This window comes from Coregonus clupeaformis, unplaced genomic scaffold (genome assembly GCF_020615455.1).
Source record: "Coregonus clupeaformis isolate EN_2021a unplaced genomic scaffold, ASM2061545v1 scaf0072, whole genome shotgun sequence".
Lineage (NCBI taxonomy): Eukaryota > Metazoa > Chordata > Actinopteri > Salmoniformes > Salmonidae > Coregonus > Coregonus clupeaformis.
In genome coordinates, this window is record NW_025533527.1 from 719,011 (window position 1) to 739,373 (window position 20,363).

Sequence of the window (20,363 nt, forward strand, 5' to 3'; positions counted from 1 at the left end):
ATTGTCGGACATTTTCCCTAATGTCCTGGGAACATTGGAGCTGTTTAGCTGATATGGTAAAGCCAAGGCTGATGTCCTCATCTCAGCATGTCATAGATAAACTGTTGTGTGTCAACATGGTCAATCTTTTCAGCACAGCTTCAGATTCCACCGCTCACACAGTTCCTCCACAGGTACCAGACAATGGCTACACGTCTAATTAAGCAAACTCTCTCTCTCAGCCAGCAAAACAGAGTTAGAACAAGGCACAAAACAACCCCTGAGGAATAGAAAAACAACCTCACTGTTGGATGAGTCAACATTTTAATTATCATTTTATTTAGATTGTACATTTTCACAAGCTAAGAAGTATTGTGGATAGCTGAGGGATTCTTTGTTTTCAATCTGTATAAACATTGCAGTTAGTTTCTTCTAGTTAAACAACCAATGTGATGTAGATGAATACAAATACTCTTGGGGTATTTTATTTCTTCACCCATATCTTAGTGGGCTCGTTATCCTCCATCACCCACAAATTCCAACACATTCATCCTCTGTCTCTGTGAAATATCAGCAATCCGACTACAGATACCAATGCGTTAAACCACCCAGCTGCCTCGGACCCCATAGATCAAATTATCGTCTAAGTCCTTTATTGCATTTCCTATCACCCATGCGATATTTTGAACTTTAACCTCTGTGTACGGTCCTATATGCGCCTTACTTGTGCGGGATGTAAAAGTTTAATAAATAAAGGCCAAATAGTACAACATAGAAAGAATTACCAAAAAACAATATCATATTTAGGCAACATAAATGGAACTATGGTAGAATATTTGTTTGCTCAGGAAATATAACAGGAGAGCTAGATCGATATCTCCTTATCATTTACAATAGGTCCTTCATACGTATTGGGGAAAATATGTAGCTTGCTGTAAAACAAAAACGCTATTGTTTAATTTGATGTATTTTATGGGGAATCTGTGAATCTGATCAAAATTTCTCACAATGATCCTGAGCAAGATAGAAATAGACATTTCTAATCCAATTACTATTTCATTCAAGTACATACATATCTAATTTTAGTGCCTAGTAAATAACATGTAATATACATCATGTTTTGAAAAGCCACACGAACCCAAACATCATGTCATAAATGCTTTAACATGTCCAGTGGCTAAAGTCATTTGCCGCACATGCCACATGTATGTGTGAAGTGACTTTGTGCTGGGTAGTCCACATGAGCAAATGATTACTCCAAATGTATCTCAAAACGGATGTACATTTTCAACTTGCACATTACATCTGAGAATTACATATGGTTATGATACAAGGTTGATACTTTCTCAGCGATTCTCAGGAGACACACAAAATGCTACAATTACATACGAGTCACATGTTCTGTGTCAGCTGGACTCAGATGCCAATCGTATAGGATTTATAAGTCTTGGCTCCAGTAAGATGGACAGTTTTATTGTGAAGGCAATATGACATTAGCTTGAGAGCAAATGGATGCTAGTCTGTTGAATGGTTGTGTGTAATTACAGTGTGCACATTAAAGCGTTGATTATGAGAATCCATATGCCACGTGATTTTCTACAACTCAACGCCATCATCTGTACGGCTGTTGTCAACAGCTCCACAGCGCTTTACGACACTTACAGAGCAGTTAGAGTACAGCAAACTCATTCAGGTAGGAATGTTCTGTCTACCAGAAAAAACTCTACACCCATTCCACCCTTTCATCCAGTATAGAGAAAATATGTCAAACTGCTTTGATAGACCAAAATAATGTTTGATTCCATTATGTACATTCACCATATCACCCAAATAGTGCATTGTACATGTTAGGGAGAAACTGACCTTGACACGTGAGTGTGTACTGTATGTGTGTGCTGGTCTTTGCGCGTGTGCTTTTTGCATGCGCTACAATGTCAAAGTGAGCTCTTGAAATTAGTGTTATGCTGCAGAGGGCTGAGTTAGTGACAAAATGGTGGCATCCAATAGAATAAGGAGTTCTGTAGGCCATTCTAGATGTAAGGTTCTAATGCCAAGACTCCATGGTGGTCTAGCCATCTATACTGTCTGTGCTTTCCGAATTCTTTCTTCTCAAATGTGAAAGGATGGCAGACACCATATCAAAACACACACGCACGCCACAGATGAGATATATTAACACCTCATTTAAACCACTGCCATCAAAGTGATGGGGACTTTTTGCTTCTTCAAAGACCTCAGCCTCAACACACAAAGACACTTGGATAAAAGCGCCTGCCTAATGACCGTACCATTATTAATACAGTAAATCCCATCATACCAGGAACTGCCAAAAAGCCACCCGCCATTGTGTATTGGAATGTAGCAATGCATCCTATATTCTCATGATCGCCCAGTGATCGACACAGAAGCTTTTCCCTTTATAAAACAGAAACGAGAGAAAACACAGCGAAACTGAGTTACACTGAGATCACTTTAGCACACAGCTTCAACGTAAGCCTCTTCAAACTAGAATTTTAAAAATAATGAGAGAGAAGAGAAATAAAAATACAATACTGGGAACAGAGAATATAATTTCTTCTTTATACAAATTGAGTCTGTCCATGTTTTTGAAAGGTAGCATGGCTACAGGTCTGCCGTTGGGTAGAGCGCCTCCAGAGTGCAGTGTAGCAGCGCGACCAGCAGGGGCAGCAGTGAGTAGAGGTGTGTATTAGATGACAGCAGCCCGGCTGAGTTCCTGGAGATGGAGTTGGAGGTACCGGAGTCGTCGATCTGTGGGTCCTGTGGAGGGAGGGACAGGGAATGTCAGTGGAGCGATAGAGCAAGTTAACTTAGGCCTGATCAAATGCTTTTGCTTTGCTTGCTTTAGGCTTTTGTCCAACTGTTCAATTGAAGCAATTTGACAAATCCCGGCTGCATCTATAACACCTGCATTTAAATTGTCCACATTCATGCTCTCTTTGGTCTACACTCGCAAAACACTATAAAAATCAATTAGAGAAAGGTGCCATAATCCAAATCAAATAAGAATGTCTTAACACCACAAAACTGTGTGATTAAATTGGCCCATTAGACTACAATGAAAAAAACAAGGTTGTTTTGAGAACTAAAATGCCAGGTGGCTCTATCATATCCATGTGTTGCTTTGGAGATGAGATAAAAAAATAAAAAAAAGCTCTTTGACACACTAATGAAACGTTGAGCTGAAAAGGGGTCATCTCTTCTCTCCTGCCGCTGCCTCCTTAAATGTCACTCCATGGAATAATGATGCTTTATTATGTACAATGACATTTACTGAACTTTAAAAGGCACTAGATAAGCAATGCTCACGTCAGCGTAGAGGACTACAAAGACCATGAGCACATGTGCAAGAGGGGTCGCCTTGACTTCTGTCTATAGGCCTGTGACCTTTGACATGAGAAATTCCTGGCCTTAGTCATGATAAATTGTTAGTTGATAGTTCTGGCTTAAACTTAGTATAATCTTTTTTTTTCTCAAACAAGAGTAATCAGGATAATCAAACTATGTACATATGCTGTCCACTTACCACGCAAAGCACACCATCGACTGAAATGTTGGACTTCAGTTTCTGAGCCTGTAAAACCAAGAGAGATGGAGGGATATCGTCAAAACCACCATACTGTGTGTGTTCATGTGTGTGCTGAGCGTGTACAGTATGAATCTGTGCGCTAGTCTAAGTGGTTGGGAACAGTGATAGATCATGGGTAGTGCTCAACATCAGTGATTTGTTGCTTTGGAAGGCTCTCTGCTGAAGTACATGTCACCGTTGATCCTCGTACAGCATTTAGATCCAGTTTGTTACAGATGACTTGAAAGCGACTTCCTGTATTTCCCTGACCGGACTTTATGAGGATAGGTCTCCAGTCACAGTAAACTCTCAGAGCTTTTCCTCTTCTAAATACTTTTATTTATAATTTGCCTTGAACAAGAGCAAGGCTGCTCTAGGTAATGTCGTATGCTGAGACACAGGCTTATCCAGTTTCATCTGGTATTTGTCTCAAGTGGACAAAGACCTTGAAGGGAAACTGCTGTTGTCAACAGTGAAACAGAAGTGAGGATCTACATGAGTGGGTTGTGTTCAGTGCCCTATGTGAGCCAGTCACTCTCATGCTTTACAATAGGCTACCTGTAGTTTTCCATTTAGTGGGAGCTAGTAAAAGCGTGTGTGTGTGTGTGTGTGTGTGTGCCTGTGTGTGAATCTGAAGTATTAAAACTTGCCTTGCCACTAAGTGCAAAATAGTGTTTCTGTGGAATAATATCCATCATTCATAGTCCGTGTGGAGGACTGTACTTTGTGAAGAAAACACATTACGACCAACCAAACAACAAAGCACCACAGATTGCAAGTACTATGCCTAGCTCAACACTATATGACTGGGCCATTCAGTTAGACTGATACAGTGAGGGAAAAAAGTATTTGATCCCCTGCTGATTTTGTACGTTTGCCCACTGACAAAGACATGATCAGTCTATAATTTTAATGGTAGGTTTATTTGAACAGTGAGAGACAGAATAACAACAAAAAAATCCAGAAAAACGCATGTCAAAAATGTTATAAATTGATTTGTATTTTAATGAGGGAAATAAGTATTTGACCCCTCTGCAAGAAATGACTTAGTACTTGTTGGCAAAACCCTTGTTGGCAATCACAGAGGTCAGACGTTTCTTGTAGTTGGCCACCAGGTTTGCACACATCTCAGGAGGGATTGTGTTCCACTCCTCTTTGCAGATCTTCTCCAATTCATTAAGGTTTCGAGGCTGACGTTTGGCAACTTGAACCTTCAGCTCCCTCCACAGATTTTCTATGGGATTAAGGTCTGGAGACTGGCTAGGCCACTCCAGGACCTTAATGTGCTTCTTCTTGAGCCACTCCTTTGTTGCCTTGGCCGTGTGTTTTGGTTCATTGTCATGCTGGAATACCCATCATCCACGACCCATTTTCAATGCCCTGGCTGAGGGAAGGAGGTTCTCAACCAAGATTTGACGGTACATGGCCCCGTCCATCGTCCCTTTGATGCGGTGAAGTTGTCCTGTCCTTTTAGCAGAAAAACACCCACAAAGCATAATGTTTCCACCTCCATGTTTGACGGTGGGGATGGTGTTCTTGGGGTCATAGGCAGCATTCCTCCTCCTCCAAACACGGCGAGTTGAGTTGATTCCAAAGAGCTCAATTTTGGTTTCATCTGACCACAACACTTTCACCCAGTTCTCCTCTGAATCATTCAGATGTTCATTGGCAAACTTCAGATGGGCCTGTATATGTGCTTTCTTGAGCAGGGGGACCTTGCGGGCCCTGAAAGATTTCAGTCCTTCACGGCGTAGTGTGTTACCAATTGTTTTCTTGGTGACTATGGTCCCAGCTGCCTTGAGATCATTGACAAGATCCTCCCGTGTAGTTCTGGGCTGATTCCTCACCGTTCTCATGATCATTGCAACTCCACGAGGTGAGATCTTGCATGGATCCCCAGGCAGAGGGAGATTGACAGTTATTTTGTGTTTCTTCCATTTGCGAATAATCGCACCAACTGTTGTCACCAAGCTGCTTGGCGATGGTCTTGTAGCCCATTCCAGCCTTGTGTAGGTCTACAATCTTGTCCCTGACATCCTTGGAGAGCTCTTTGGTCTTGGCCATGGTGGAGAGTTTGGAATCTGATTGATTGATTGCTTATGTGGGCAGGTGTATTTTATACAGGTAACAAACTGAGATTAGGAGCACTCCCTTTAAGAGTGTGCTCCTAATCTCAGTTCTTTACCTGTATAAAATACACCTGGGAGCCAGAAATCTTTCTGATTGAGAGGGGGTCAAATACTTATTTCCCTCATTAAAATGCAAATCAATTTATAACATTTTTGACATGAGTTTTTCTGGATTTTTTTGTTGTTATTCTGTCTCTCACTGTTCAAATAAACCTACCATTAAAATTATAGACTGATAATTTCTTTGTCAGTGGGCAAACGTACAAAATCAGCAGGGGATCAAATCCTTTTTTCCCTCACTGTAGCTAGTCTTGATCAATGTAATGTGGGAGTGTAGAAGACAGTGTGAGGGTATGTGGATTTGGCTGTAGTGGGAGCTGGATGGGACACAGCAGAGGGAAATTACAGATGTTTGTCATTGCTCACTGAATGGAACCCAGAGCTGTCCCACAATTCATTTATCTCCCGCTGGCCTAAACCATCCATCAGCTTGACAGGGCATGCGGTTATTGTTTCAGATACACCACCATGCATCATCTACGGAAGGAGAATCAGACCTGCATCCTTTACGACTACATGTACAGTGCCAGTCAAAAGTTTGGACACACCTACTCATTCCAGGGTTTTTCTTTATTTTTACTATTTTCTATATTGTAGAATAATAGGGAAGACATCACAACTATGAAATAACACATATGGAATCATGTAGTAACCAAAAAAGTGTTAAACAAATCAAAATATATTTTATATTTGAGATTCTTCAAATAGCCACCCTTTGCCTTGATGACTGCTTTGCACACTTTTGGCATTCTCTCAACCAGCTTCACCTGGAATGCTTTTCCAACGGTCTTGAAGGAGTTCCCACATATGCTGAGCACTTGTTGGCTGCTTTTCCTTCACTCTGCGGTCCGACTCATCCCAAACCATCTCAATTGGGTTGAGGCGGGGGATTGTGGAGGCCAGGTCATCTGATGCAGCACTCCATCACTCTCCGTCTTGGTCAAATAGCCCTTACACAGCCTGGAGGTGTGTTGGGTTTTTGTCCTGTTGAAAAACAATTGATAGTCCCACTAAGCCCAAACCAGATGGGATGGCGTATCGCTGAAGAATGCTGTGTTAGCCATGCTGGTTAAGTGTGCCTTGAATTCTAAATAAATAACAGACAGTGTCACCAGCAAAGCATCCCCACACCATAACACCTCCTCCTCCATGCTTTACGGTGGGAAATACACATGCAGAGATAATCCGTTCACCCACACCGTGTCTCACAAACACATGGTGGTTGGAACCAAAAATGAAGGCCTAATTCACACAGTCTCCTCTGAACAGTTGATGTTGAGATGTGTCTGTTACTTGAACTCTGTGAAGCATTTAGTTGGGCTGCAATTTCTGAGGCTGGTAACTCTAATGAACTTATCTTCTGCAGTAGAGGTAACTCTGGGTCTTCAATTCCTGTGGCGGTCCTCATGAGAGACAATTTCATCATAGTTTGATGGTTTTTGCGACTGCACTTGAAGATACTTTCAAAGTTCTTGAAATGTTCCGTATTGACTGACTTTCATGTCTTAAAGTAATGATGGACTGTCGTTTCTCTTTGCTTATTTGAGCTGTTCTTGCATAATATGGACTTGGTGTTTTACCAAATAGGGCTATCTTCAGTATACCCCCCCCACCTTGTCACAACACAATTGATTGGCTCAAACGCATTAAGGAAAGAAATTCCACAAATTAACTTTTAAGAAGGCACACCTGTTAATTGAAATGCATTCCAGGTGACTACCTCATGAAGCTGGTTGAGAGAATGCCAAGAGTATTCAAAGCTGTCATCAAGGCAAAGGGTGGCTATTTGAAGAATCTCAAATATAAAATATATTTTGATATGTTAAACACTGTTTTGGTTACTACATGATTCCCTATGTGTTATTTCATAGTTTTGATGTCTTCACTATTATTCTACAATGTATAAAATAGTAAAAATAAAGAGTAGGTGGGTCCAAACGTTTGACTTGTGGTGTATGTGTAAGGTGTTAAATACTAATAACCTGTAACCAGATTACCAAGTAAAAAATGTTCTAATAAAATCAGTATATAACCTGACCATGACGTTACAAAAGACGTCATTGCAACCAATTTCACCCACTGGGGATGTTGATGCAGAAATTCTGTTTGAATTCATACGTTTTACATTATTAACTATTCGTAAGTAAAACTGAATCACCTCTGCGGTCCACAGTGAATGATCTGTTTTGCTGCTCTTAACTTTCAGGCCCAGGTGGGGAGCGCTACAGGCCCTGCTGAGCTCAGCAGCAACAGAACAGACTCTCCTTCCTTTTGTTTCTGGTTCTTAGATACGCTAGGAGCCACCTGACTTTAATCTCCGACGTGGGACGAAAGGCATTTCTGCCTCGCCACTTTCAACACAAACAAAGAGAGGCAAAGAGAGGCAAAACCCTCTCGCAAGACAAAGAGAACCCTTCCTAATTCAGTTAGAAGCTTATGGTAAAAAAAAATGTCCTGGCAGTTTGAGGAATACATAGTGGAGCTAAATTAGATTTTTGAAAATTAACAAAAGGAAGCAGAAAAATGCACATATTTCAAGCTGCTCACATAGAGATCCTCACACAGGGAGACATTGTATTTGGGCTAGTAGTCTAGGTGGGGTCCTGAGTCATTGGTTTGCACAAGTGGTAAAACTGTCTGCCAGTGCCAGCACAGAGGGGTTCTAATCGATGACGAGAGGAGAGCGGAGTGAGTGTTCTTACAGGCCCGTCCCCTGAGTGTGTGATTAGAAAGAGCTTGTCTGCCTCTGACAGCCGTCCCTGCTCAACACACGCTCCAGAGCAAACAGGGCTAACAGTGTGTGTGTGTGTGTGTTTGGGTGTTTGGGTGTATGTACTGTATGTATTTGTGTGTGTGTGGTGTGTGTTGTGTGTGTATTTGGAAGTCCTTGCGAAGTGATATTTCCTCTGATTAGAGTGTGTGTATCTATGACAGTAGCCTTGTTGGACATAGTACTGTGAAACATTTTAGTGTCAGTTACATCACATGGTTGATATATAACTGAGTTTGTTTTGTTGAATCCTTTTGTATTTTGACCAGAAAGACAACAATTCCCACTGATCGAGTTACAATCTTAGATGTTCATCTTAATAACCTCAGCTCATGTAAATCATCACTGATAGCCCGATCAACCATTCTGAACTCTGATACAACATCAGTGTCTGTAACATTGACAGATCCATCTCCAGCAGGTTGTCTAAGCCAGGAGTCACCCTGACAACATCACAGAGATAACTCACACTCCACCCCTGGACCTGAACACTATTTATCCCCCGTCCAGATCAATTGGGGTAATGTATTCTAATTTGTCATATTAGCATATGAATGCCCTTTCAAATGGCGCTGGCAAAGCATCCAGGGACGCAGGACCTCATCAGGAGGGGGGGGGGTCGGCTGGCTGGCGGTCAGGCAGGCCGTCACCTGTGTTAACCAGCTGCTGGAACACTCACCTGCAAGCTGCCACAGAAGTGGTAGAGGGACTCGTCCCCTGTCTTGAGATTATTGGTGTTTGTGGTGACATCCAGTGAGTTGGGGGAGCGGTCCTTAGCCTTCTGGGAAGGAGTGGTGGTGGAAGTGGTGGTCTGCACCGGTTGCATGGGCTGCCACACTCCCACGTCTGTCCCGTTCCCAAACGCCTGGATGGCATTGCCTACAGAAAGACCAGACACTGTGTTAGACATCAATGTTGTAGAGAGCAGGAGCGGGAGAGAGAAGCCCATGTGTGTATGTGTGGACTTGTTTGTAAGAGACTACATCTGTCCAAAACCTAAAGCTTTTCATAAAGCCATTAGTGGAGTAAAACAACATCCATTTCCCCTAAGGGGTATTATTAGGCTATCTTTCCCAAACACTATGGAATAGGTGGGAGAGAACAATCTAATTATATGGAAATACACCGGGGGAAAAAATAATTTCTAAACTACAACCCTAGTGAGTGCGCTTTAGTTTGGCTGAGGGATATGAATATATTAGCTATGGCCATAACAATAATAATAATAACAAAGTGATGATGTGGCCTTTTACCCAACCCATTAGTGTGCATACAATGTTCCTGGTCTATCTTTGAAGTGAAGCAGACAGGCAGATCTGAAGCTAGATGGATCAGCGTTATGCACCTCTCACAGAATAATAAAACTATCTTCTCCCTGGGTCATTGAATCCACTTAAACTGTGAGCCAACACTTTGGAAAAGAACGGACATTTACATGGCTTCTTTTTCCATTTTTTTATTTTTTTGATTTACTTGTCAGCTCATTTAGGCTTGAATCGTCTAACGCTGTAAAGGGCCACATCTCTTAAATGCTGGCTGTGAGTGAATCAATTAGAGCTGATTTTATTATCTTGCTGTGAAGAAAGCGGGTGTGCCACTGAGCCTATCCTAGTGCCCTAATGCTTTGTGCTAGCACAACGGCGGCCTGATGAGTGTATTGAATTTGTTGATATGGTCTTTTACGGAGCTTTGTTCTCCGACAAAGACTAATTAGAGACACAGTGTTAGACTGTGTCGTCTGTCACGGCTGATGAGGTGCTTTTCTTGTTTGGGCTCGAATTTAGGCACAAAGCTTGTGCTGTGAGTTTAACTCCTATTTAGCTCTAGCTCCATGTCAGGGGTTTCAATTGAGTTTGAGGAACCCTGCTGAAGCAATCAGCAGCACTTGAGAAATACTGACATGTATAACCTGCTAGTCAAGCCCCTGAGAATACATACTTTAATTCACTCCTAATAGGATGAGTGTATTCCTACAGGCATCGACTACACTCTTAGAAAGAAAGGTGCTATCTAGAACCTAAAAGGGTTCTTCGGCTGTCCCCATAGGATAACCCTTTTTGGCTCCAGGTAGAACCCTTTTGGTTCCAGTTATAACCTTTTGGGTTCCATGTAGAACCCTTTCCACAGACGGTTCTACATGGAACCCAAAAGGGTTCTACCTGGAACCAAAAAGGGTTCTCCTATGGGGACAACCAAAGAACCCTTTAGGAACCCTTTTTACTAAGAGTGTCCTGTTCTTGCTGACAGACGAGAGTGGGGTTGAACACTGAACCTTTACTCTGCAAACACTGAGCAATGTTAGAATCCAGACACCCAGGAAGGCCAGGCAAGTTGTTCTGCACAGGAATGCAGTGTTTGTCTTACCAAGAGGAGAGAGGAGATAAAGCCCATGTTTAAACACAGGGAATATCACACTGAGTGCAAACAGCCTGGAATCTGTAGAATCTGCGACTTAATCGTTTCCCTGACAGGAAAATGTAATTTGCCCGACCTTCAACAAGTGCAAACAGCACATGGGTAAACATGATATCACATCACTCAGTGACATTTACATCAACCAAAACACTGACAGACAGGTATTAGTGCGCAGTGGCCCTCTGTTGAACCAAACAAATAGGCCCATTTTGCACTGTTTTGCTATGGCTGTATTCATTAATCTAGCAAGAAGGCAATATTTTGAATAATGTAGTAGTGCCCCCACCCAGAAAGCTATGGCCTTTGGCTTTCACCTGGAATTGTTCATTTATGTCTGAGAAAAAACACTTTTCAACCCATATGATCTATAACACAATAAAAGTATAATAAACTATACTAATATGATGATTTCATAGTGAATTCATGACGTGAATGAATAAGCCTGTCCATACTTTATAACATGTCTATATATGTCTATATATATATATACAGTTACAATCAGTTTTAGGAACATCTACCCAAAATATATCACCTTCTTTATTACTGTACCCAAAATATCATGACATTAGTGATTGTCAAAATTTGTGAAATTTGTGAGCGTGTAAATAAAAATGTTGTCCATTTAAACAGCATGTGTCCACCCTCTCGACAAGGAGAGATGCGCTGTGAAAATGTTCTACTGATGTGTGTTGTGTCTGTCGCCAATGTAAAAACAAGTTTTTGACTTCCACACAAAATTACTCCTTTACTTATTTTAGGTTTAAGGAAGTGTGTAGGTCGCATTCTTTATCGTAGAGCTATGAAAGTTATGTATTTAGAACTGCCTGCTCAATAGGAATCCAGCGATCTATGTGGGTGCGTTCGTAAATTCACTCTGGCTATCTACTCCGATTTCAGAGCACTCTCACCTGAGTGTGCCAGAGCGCAGAATAACTGATGAATTTACGAACGCACAACACAAGTTGAATATGGCCGGTGTCAGTAAACGTCGGCAAAAAAGTGCAATTAAATTGTTGCCAGCAGCACAGTTACAGTCACCAACGCTCTGGGTGACATGAAAACTGCCTAACCAGCTCTGCTAGGGCGAGTAAAACGGTCAGAGTGAAGTGTTCTCTCATTTGTGTCTGGAAGTAGCTTGCAAACTAGCCAACGTTATCCCGAAATTGGGCACTGTAGTCTTTATTTAACAATTAACATTAACATTATTGCAATAGTCTGAGTTTTGGTGTTTGCATTGCGTAGTCATACAGAACAAAGATACAATCAATTAGTATTGGGATTGGATATACTATTGAAGGACATAGTTAAAAGCGAGTCTCCTCCGACAAGAGGGTTTTTATAGGAGAGAGGTAACACTAATCTCTGATCTTTTGAACTAGGAGTGAGTGCTTAGACGTGGCATAAAGGAACCTTGCCAATGTGCCCGCTGGAGTTCCACTCAGGCTGTTGGCCAGAAGAATAGGGCCATTACTGATCGCATACGTGGTTTCTCAGGAGAACAGAGGGTGGATGCCCCCTGATAATGCTGTGGGTTACTCAGTGTGACCTCTCTGTTGGGATATTCTTTCTCACAATGCCACTGCTACCGGCAAATAAACCACCAACCACTCTATATGTACCATCTAGCAGAAGTAACTCTCTCCTTCTCTTCTCTCACTTCCTTTTTTGGTCGTGTAACAACCCTGTAATGCCTATTGTCACGGCTGAATAAAGCTATATGACAAATACTGAACCACCATCACTGTACTGGATTGAAGAGTGGTGCAAGAGAACAACAGTACTTTACTCTGCTGACCTAGAGGGAAATGCAGTAGAGGATCCTTAACAAGGAACAATGTATACTTAGCATGAGATGACACAAATCAGCAGCTACGCTTTGTCTTCTAATGCCTTCCAAAATAGCTTTCCGTGAGTGGACCGAGCCCTCCCGCTAGCCCCCTGGTTAAGGGGCAGGAGCAAGGCCCTGTCACATCTCCAGGACCCATACCAGCACTGACGGGTGTATGGGAGCGTATCTGTCACTGTGTGTTAGTGCTGACCAATGTTGCCTCAAAGCTGCGCGCACTAGCCCCCCGAGACTGCTAAGTGTCATGTAAAAATCTTCTCAGCGTGAAATAGTTCCCAATCGTTCTGATCGTTCTGATTGTGTTCTGGTTGTGACGTCATCCTGTAAAATCTCTCCCAGCGTGAAAATGTTCCCAGTTCAAAAATTGCACGCGCATCTCTTTATGTGGATGGCTGAGCTCCTGCGGATGTTTCTCTCACACCCTCCCTCGACTGTTCTGTGGGCACGCGCATTTGCTTCACACATCTGCCAATCAATGGTGGCCAGGAGTATTGACTCTGACAATCAGAAGCTTGTTGCAGCGTGAGGTCGGCATATAAATAACTGGACTCGCGCATCAAAGTGCTGAGGGTTGATGTGAGGAGAGATTATTTTATATATACACTACCAGTCAAAAGTTTGGACCCACCTACTCATTCAAGGGTTTTTCTGTATTTTGACAATTTTTTACATTGTAGAATAATAGTGGATATCAAAATTATGAAATAACACATATGGAATCATCTAGTAAACAAAAAAGTGTTAAAACAAATAAAAATATATTTTATATTTGAGATTCTTCAAATAGCCACCCTTTGCCTTGATGACAGCTTTGCACACTCTTGGCATTATCTCAACCAGCTTCACATGGAATGCTTTTCCAACAGTCTTGAAGGAGTTCCCAAATATGCTGAGCACTAGTTGGCTGCTTTTCCTTCACTCTGTGGTCTGACTCATCCCAAACCATCTCAATTGGGTTGAGGTCGGGGGATTGTGGAGGCCAGGTCATCTGATGCAGCACTCCATCACTCTCCTTCTTGGTCACTGTCATGTTGAAAAACAAATGATAGTCCCACTAAGCCCAAACCAGATGGGAACACATATCGCTGTAGAATGCTGTGGTAGCCATGCTGGTTAAGTGTGCCTTGAATTCTAAATAAATCACAGACAGTGTCACCAGCAAAGCACCCCCACACCATAACACCTCCTCCTCTATGCTTTATGGTGGGAAATACACGTGCGGAGATCATCCGTTCACCCACACCGCGTCTCACAAAGACACAGCGGTTGGAACCAAAAATCTCCAATTTGGACTCATCAGACCAAAGGGCAAATTTCCACCAGTCTAATGTCCATTGCTCATGTTTCTTGGCACAAGCAGGTCTCTTCTTCTTATTGGTGTCCTTTAGTAGTGGTTTCTTTGCAGCAATTCGACGACGAAGGCCTGATTCACACAGTTTCCTCTGAACAGTTGATGTTGAGATGTGTCTGTTACTTGAACTCTATGAAGCATTTATTTGAGCTGCAATTTCTGAGGCTGGTAACTCTAATGAACTTATCCTCTGCAGCAGAGATAACTCTTGGTCTTTTATTCCTGTCGCAGTCCTCATTAGAGCCAGTTTCATCATAGCGCTTGATGGTTTTTGCGAATGCACTTGAAGAAACTTTTAAAGTTCTTGAAATGATGAACTTTCGTTTCTCTTTGCTTATTTGAACTGTTCTTGCCATAATATGGACTTGCCATTTTACCAAATAGGGCTATCTTATGTATACCCCCCCTACCTTGTCACAACACAACTGATTGGCTCAAACGCATTAAGAAGGAAATACATTCCACTAATTAACTTTTGAGAAGGCACACCTGTTAATTGTAACAAGGTAGGGGGGGGGGGTATACAGAAGATAGCCCTAATCTGGTTTCCAAGCTGGTCATGGGTGCACCTCAGCCACGCTCAAGATAAAAGACAGTACTGTGCAGCCGTCTTCATCGACCTGGCCAAGGCTTTCGACTCTGTCAATCACTGCATTCTTATTGGCAGACTAAATAGCCTTGGTTTCTCAAATGACTGCCTCGCCTGGTTCACCAACTACTTCTCAGATAGAGTTCAATGTGTCAAATCGGAGGGCCTGTTGTCTGGACCTCTGGCAGACACTATGGGGGTGCCACAGGGTTCAATTCTCGGGCCGACTCTATTCTCTGTGTATATCAATGATGTCGCTCTTGCTGCTGGTGACTCTCAGATCCACCTCTATGCAGACGACACCATTTTGTATACATCTGGCCCTTCATTGGACACTGTGTTAATAAACCTCCAAACAAGCTTCAATGCCATACAACACTCCTTCCGTAGCCTCCAACTGCTCTTAAACACTAGTTAAAAACGAAATGCATGCTCTTCAATCGAACGCTGCTTGCACCCGCCCGCCCACCCAACTAGAATCACTACTCTCGGCGGGTCTGACTTAGAATATGTGGACAACTACAAATACCTAGGTGTCTGGTTAGACCGTAAACTCTCCTTCCAGACTCACATTAAGCATCTCCAATCCAAAGTTAAATCTAGAATCTGCTTCCTATTTCGCAACAAAGCCTCCTTCACTCATGCTGCCAAACATGCCCTCGTAACACTGACTATCCTACCGATCCTTGATTTCGGCGATGTCATTTACAAAATAGCCTCCAACACTCTACTCAGCAAATAGGATGTAGTCTATCACAGTGCCATCCGTTTTGTCACCAAAGCCCCATATACTACCCACCATTGTGACCTGTACGTTCTCGTTGGCTGGCCCTCACTACATATTTGTCGCCAATCCCACTGGCTCCAGGTCATCTATACATCTCTGCTAGGCAAATCCCCGCCTTATCTTAGCTCATTGGTCACCATAGCAACACCCACCTGTAGTATGCGCTCCAGCAGGTATATCTCACTGGTCATCCCCAAAGCCAACACCTCCTTTGGGCGCCATTCCTTCCAGTTCTCTGCTGCTAATGACTGGAACGAACTGCAAAAATCTCTGAAGCTGGAGACTCTTATCTCCCTCACTAACTTTAAGCGTCAGTTGTCAGAGCAGCTTACCGATCACTGCACCTGTACACAGCCCATCTGTCATTAGCCCACCCAACTACCTCATCCCCATATTGTTATTTATTTTGCTCATTTGCACCCCAGTATCTCTATTTGCATATCATCTTCTGCACATCTATCACTCCAGTGTTAATACTAAATTGTAATTATTTTGCACTATGGTCTATTTATTGCCTTACCTCCATAACTTACTACATTTGCACACACTGTATATAGATTTTATAGTTGTGTTATTGACTGTATGTTTTTGTTTATCCCATGTGTAACTCTGTGTTGTTGTTGTTTTTATCGCACTGCTTTGCTTTATCTTGGTCAGGTCGCAGTTGTAAATGAGAACTTGTTCTCAACTGGCCTACCCGGTTAAATAAAAGGTTAAATAAAACAAATAAAAAAATACAATTGAAATGCATTCCAGGTGACTACCTCATGAAGCTGGTTGAGAGAATGCCAAGCGTGTGCAAAGCTGTCATCAAGGCAAAGGGTTGCTATTTGAAGAATTTCAAATATAAAATATATTTTGATTTGTTCAACACTTTTTTGGTTACTACATGATTCCATATGTGTTATTTCATAGTTTTGATGTCTTCACTATTATTCTACAATGTAGAAAATAGTCCAAATAAAGAAAAACCCTTGGATGAGTAGGTGTGTCCAAACTGGTACTCTATATATATATATATATATACATCAAAACTATGAAATAACACATATGGAATCATGTAGTAACCAAAAAAGTGTTGAACAAATCAAAACATATTTTATATTTTTGATTCTTCAAAGTAGCCACCCTTTGCCTTGATGACAGCTTTGCACACTCTTGGCATTCTTCAATTGTATTTTGTTGTATTTTGAGACAGGCTTGAATAAGCTAAGTAGCCAATAGGCAGAGGGTAGCATAATTTGTCTGATTCGCTGTAATAATGGTATGAGAATAATAATGCATTTTATTTGTAAAGTGGTTTCTTGCATCAAACAACACTACAGCATTTTCAGACTCCTCCTTGTCTGGATAAAGTGGATAAACAGGTTAATATCAAGCCCTGTATGTTTTTTTTCCAAATGCCTCATTGGCCTACATTGAACACCATACATTGGCTGCTACTGTAGGCTGAATAATAGAACAGCTATTTCCATGTTAAAATGTTATGGGATGCATTTTCTCCATTGTTTTGATGGTAGGCCACTCTGGTAGGCCTACATTATGATCAAATAGCCACAGTATCCTGCATGGCCATTGTTAAAACTGTAACTTAAAGTGGGTACAGCCTCAGTGTTCACAGTAAACGCACGCTGAAAGTTGCATAGAATTTTCACAACGTTCAAGTTTGCGCTCAGCAGACCTTAAATTTGCTCAGTCCCGGAAAAAATTTGAGGGAACATTGGTGCTGAGAGGGGACAGTAGAGGAAGATAGAGAAACAGAGGGAGAGGGAGAGAGGGAGAGAGAGAGAGAGGGAGAGAGAAACAGAGAGAGACAGAGACAGAGAGAGACAGAGAGAGAGGAAGAGCGGGAGAGAGAGAGAGAGAGAGAGAAAGAGAGAGATAGAGAGACAGAGAGAGAGAGAGAGAGAGAGAGAGAGAGAGGGAGAGAGGGAGAGAGGGAGGGAGGGAGGAAGAGAGAGGGAGAGAGGGAGGGAGGGAGGAAGAGAGAGAGAGAGAGAGAGACAGAGAGAGACAGAGAGAGAGAGAGAGAGAGAGAGAGAGAGAGGGAGGGAGGAAGAGAGAGAGAGAGAGAGAGAGAGGGAGGGAGGAAGAGAGAGAGACGGAGAGGGTTTAGCCATGCCTTGGTATCTCTGAGGGGATCAGAGGCTGTGCTCTCCGCTAGTGCCATCAAACCCCTGAAACTCTTCCCGCCTGGTGTTCAACCTTTCCAAGTTCTCCAACGTCACCCCGCTCCTCCACACTCTCCACTGGCTCCCAATTGAAGCTCACATCCATTTCATGACCCTGGTGCTTGCCTACGGAGCAGCAAGGGGAGCTGCACCTCCCTACTTTCAGTCTATGCTCAACACTTGCACTCAGGGCCGGATTACCGAACAGGCACGCAGGGGTTGGTGATGCCCCCCCAGATAGCATATGAACACGTTGGTTGGGGGCATCCTGGAGGTCGGGCCCACCCAGATAGCATATGAACACGTCATAAGCCATGGCAAAATGTGTAAGATAGCATGGGATTAGCTACAAAACTGCAAATTATTCTGTCTGCCCCTTGGCAAAAATTGTGGAAATGCAGGAAATGAGCTTTAAATCAGCAAATGTTTCTCTCAGCATCATGGCAAATGTGTACAATTGCAGGAAGTTAGCTGTTTTCTTACTAGCACTGACTTTGCTGATAGCTGCTTTATTGACTGTGATATGTGGTTGTCTTACCTAGCTACCTTAAAATGAATGCACTAACTGTAAGTCCCTCTGTATAAGATCGTCTGCTAAATGACTAAAATGTAAATGTAAAATGGGATAGAGGGAGAGATGGACACAGTTTAACCCGAACAAGCTTCACAGGCTCTTCCTGAATGTCTTGAGGAGTCCAGAGACATGTAGTGACTGAGCAAAGCACCCCTATTAACCACAGTACTAGGTCTGGGAATCATGTCAGATTTTCTTGGCAGGAGAAAAAATATTTGGGGAAGGTGCTCTTCAGACAGACAGCTCTTCCAAAAGTTTGGATGCAGGACTTTAAATTAATCCCCTCGGAAACATGACATAGGCGGACTGTGTTTACTGGCAGACACAATGCGGACGAAGATACAGTGCCTTGCAAAAGTATTCACCCCCCTTGGTGTTTTTCCTATTTTGTTGCATTACAACCTGCAATTTAAATTGATTTTTATGTAGCTTTCATGTAATGGACATACACAAAATAGTCCAAATTGGTGAAGTGAAAAGAAAAAAAACTTGTTTAAAAAAATGCTAAAAAATAAATAACGGAAAAGTGGTGCGTGCATACAGTGGGGAAAAAAAGTATTTAGTCAGCCACCAATTGTGCAAGTTCTCCCACTTAAAAAGATGAGAGAGGCCTGTAATTTTCATCATAGGTACACGTCAACTATGACAGACAAATTGAGATTTTTTTTCTCCAGAAAATCACATTGTAGGATTTTTTTAATGAATTTATTTGCAAATTATGGTGGAAAATAAGTATTTGGTCACCTACAAACAAGCAAGATTTCTGGCTCTCACAGACCTGTAACTTCTTCTTTAAGAGGCTCCTCTGTCCTCCACTCGTTACCTGTATTAATGGCACCTGTTTGAACTTGTTATCAGTATAAAAGACACCTGTCCACAACCTCAAACAGTCACACTCCAAACTCCACTATGGCCAAGACCAAAGAGCTGTCAAAGGACACCAGAAACAAAATTATAGACCTGCACCAGGCTGGGAAGACTGAATCTGCAATAGGTAAGCAGCTTGGTTTGAAGAAATCAACTGTGGGAGCAATTATTAGGAAATGGAAGACATACAAGACCACTGATAATCTCCCTCGATCTGGGGCTCCACGCAAGATCGCACCCTGTGGGGTCAAAATGATCACAAGAACGGTGAGCAAAAATCCCAGAACCACACGGGGTGACCTAGTGAATGACCTGCAGAGAGCTGGGACCAAAGTAACAAAGCCTATCATCAGTAACACACTACGCTGCCAGGGACTCAAATCCTGCAGTGCCAGACGTGTCCCCCTGCTTAAGCCAGTACATGTCCAGGCCCGTCTGAAGTTTGCTAGAGTGCATTTGGATGATCCAGAAGAGGATTGGGAGAATGTCATATGGTCAGATGAAACCAAAATAGAACTTTTTGGTAAAAACTCAACTCGTCGTGTTTGGAGGACAAAGAATGCTGAGTTGCATCCAAAGAACACCATACCTACTGTGAAGCATGGGGGTGGAAACATCATGCTTTGGGGCTGTTTTTCTGCAAAGGGACCAGGACGACTGATCCGTATAAAGGAAAGAATGAATGGGACCATGCATCGTGAGATTTTGAGTGAAAACCTCCTTCCATCAGCAAGGGCATTGAAGATGAAACGTGGCTGGGTCTTTCAGCATGACAATGATCCCAAACACACCGCCCGGGCAACGAAGGAGTGGCTTCGTAAGAAGCATTTCAAGGTCCTGGAGTGGCCTAGCCAGTCTCCAGATCTCAACCCCATAGAAAATCTTTCTGGGGAGTTGAAAGTCTGTGTTGCCCAGCGACAGCTCCAAAACATCACTGCTCTAGAGGAGATCTGCATGGAGGAATGGTCCAAAATACCAGCAACAGTGTGTGAAAACCTTGTGAAGACTTACAGAAAACGTTTGACCTGTGTCATTGCCAACAAAGGGTATATAACAAAGTATTGAGAAACTTTTGTTATTGACCAAATACTTATTTTCCACCATAATTTGCAAATAAATTCATAAAAAATCCTACAATGTGATTTTCTGGAAACATTTTTCTCATTTTGTCTGTCATAGTTGACGTGTACCTATGATGAAAATTACAGGCCTCTCTCATCTTTTTAAGTGGGAGAACTT

The 20,363-nt window shown here is 42.4% G+C and overlaps 1 protein-coding gene across 2 annotated transcripts in view; it reads right to left on the bottom strand.

The window, feature by feature from the left end:
- Window positions 1–290: 290 nt before the first annotated feature.
- Window positions 291–20,363, bottom strand: part of LOC121553395 (GDNF family receptor alpha-1) — a 91,629-nt gene continuing 71,556 nt past the window's right edge. For both annotated transcript variants that reach the window (XM_041866464.2, XM_041866465.2), the window contains 3 exons: window positions 9,204–9,403; window positions 3,524–3,571; window positions 291–2,757 (listed from right to left, as the gene is read on the bottom strand). In XM_041866464.2, the coding sequence (XP_041722398.2) occupies window positions 2,602–2,757; window positions 3,524–3,571; window positions 9,204–9,403 (404 nt within the window). In that variant the 3' untranslated portion in view covers window positions 291–2,601. The remainder of the gene's footprint in view (window positions 2,758–3,523; window positions 3,572–9,203; window positions 9,404–20,363) is intronic.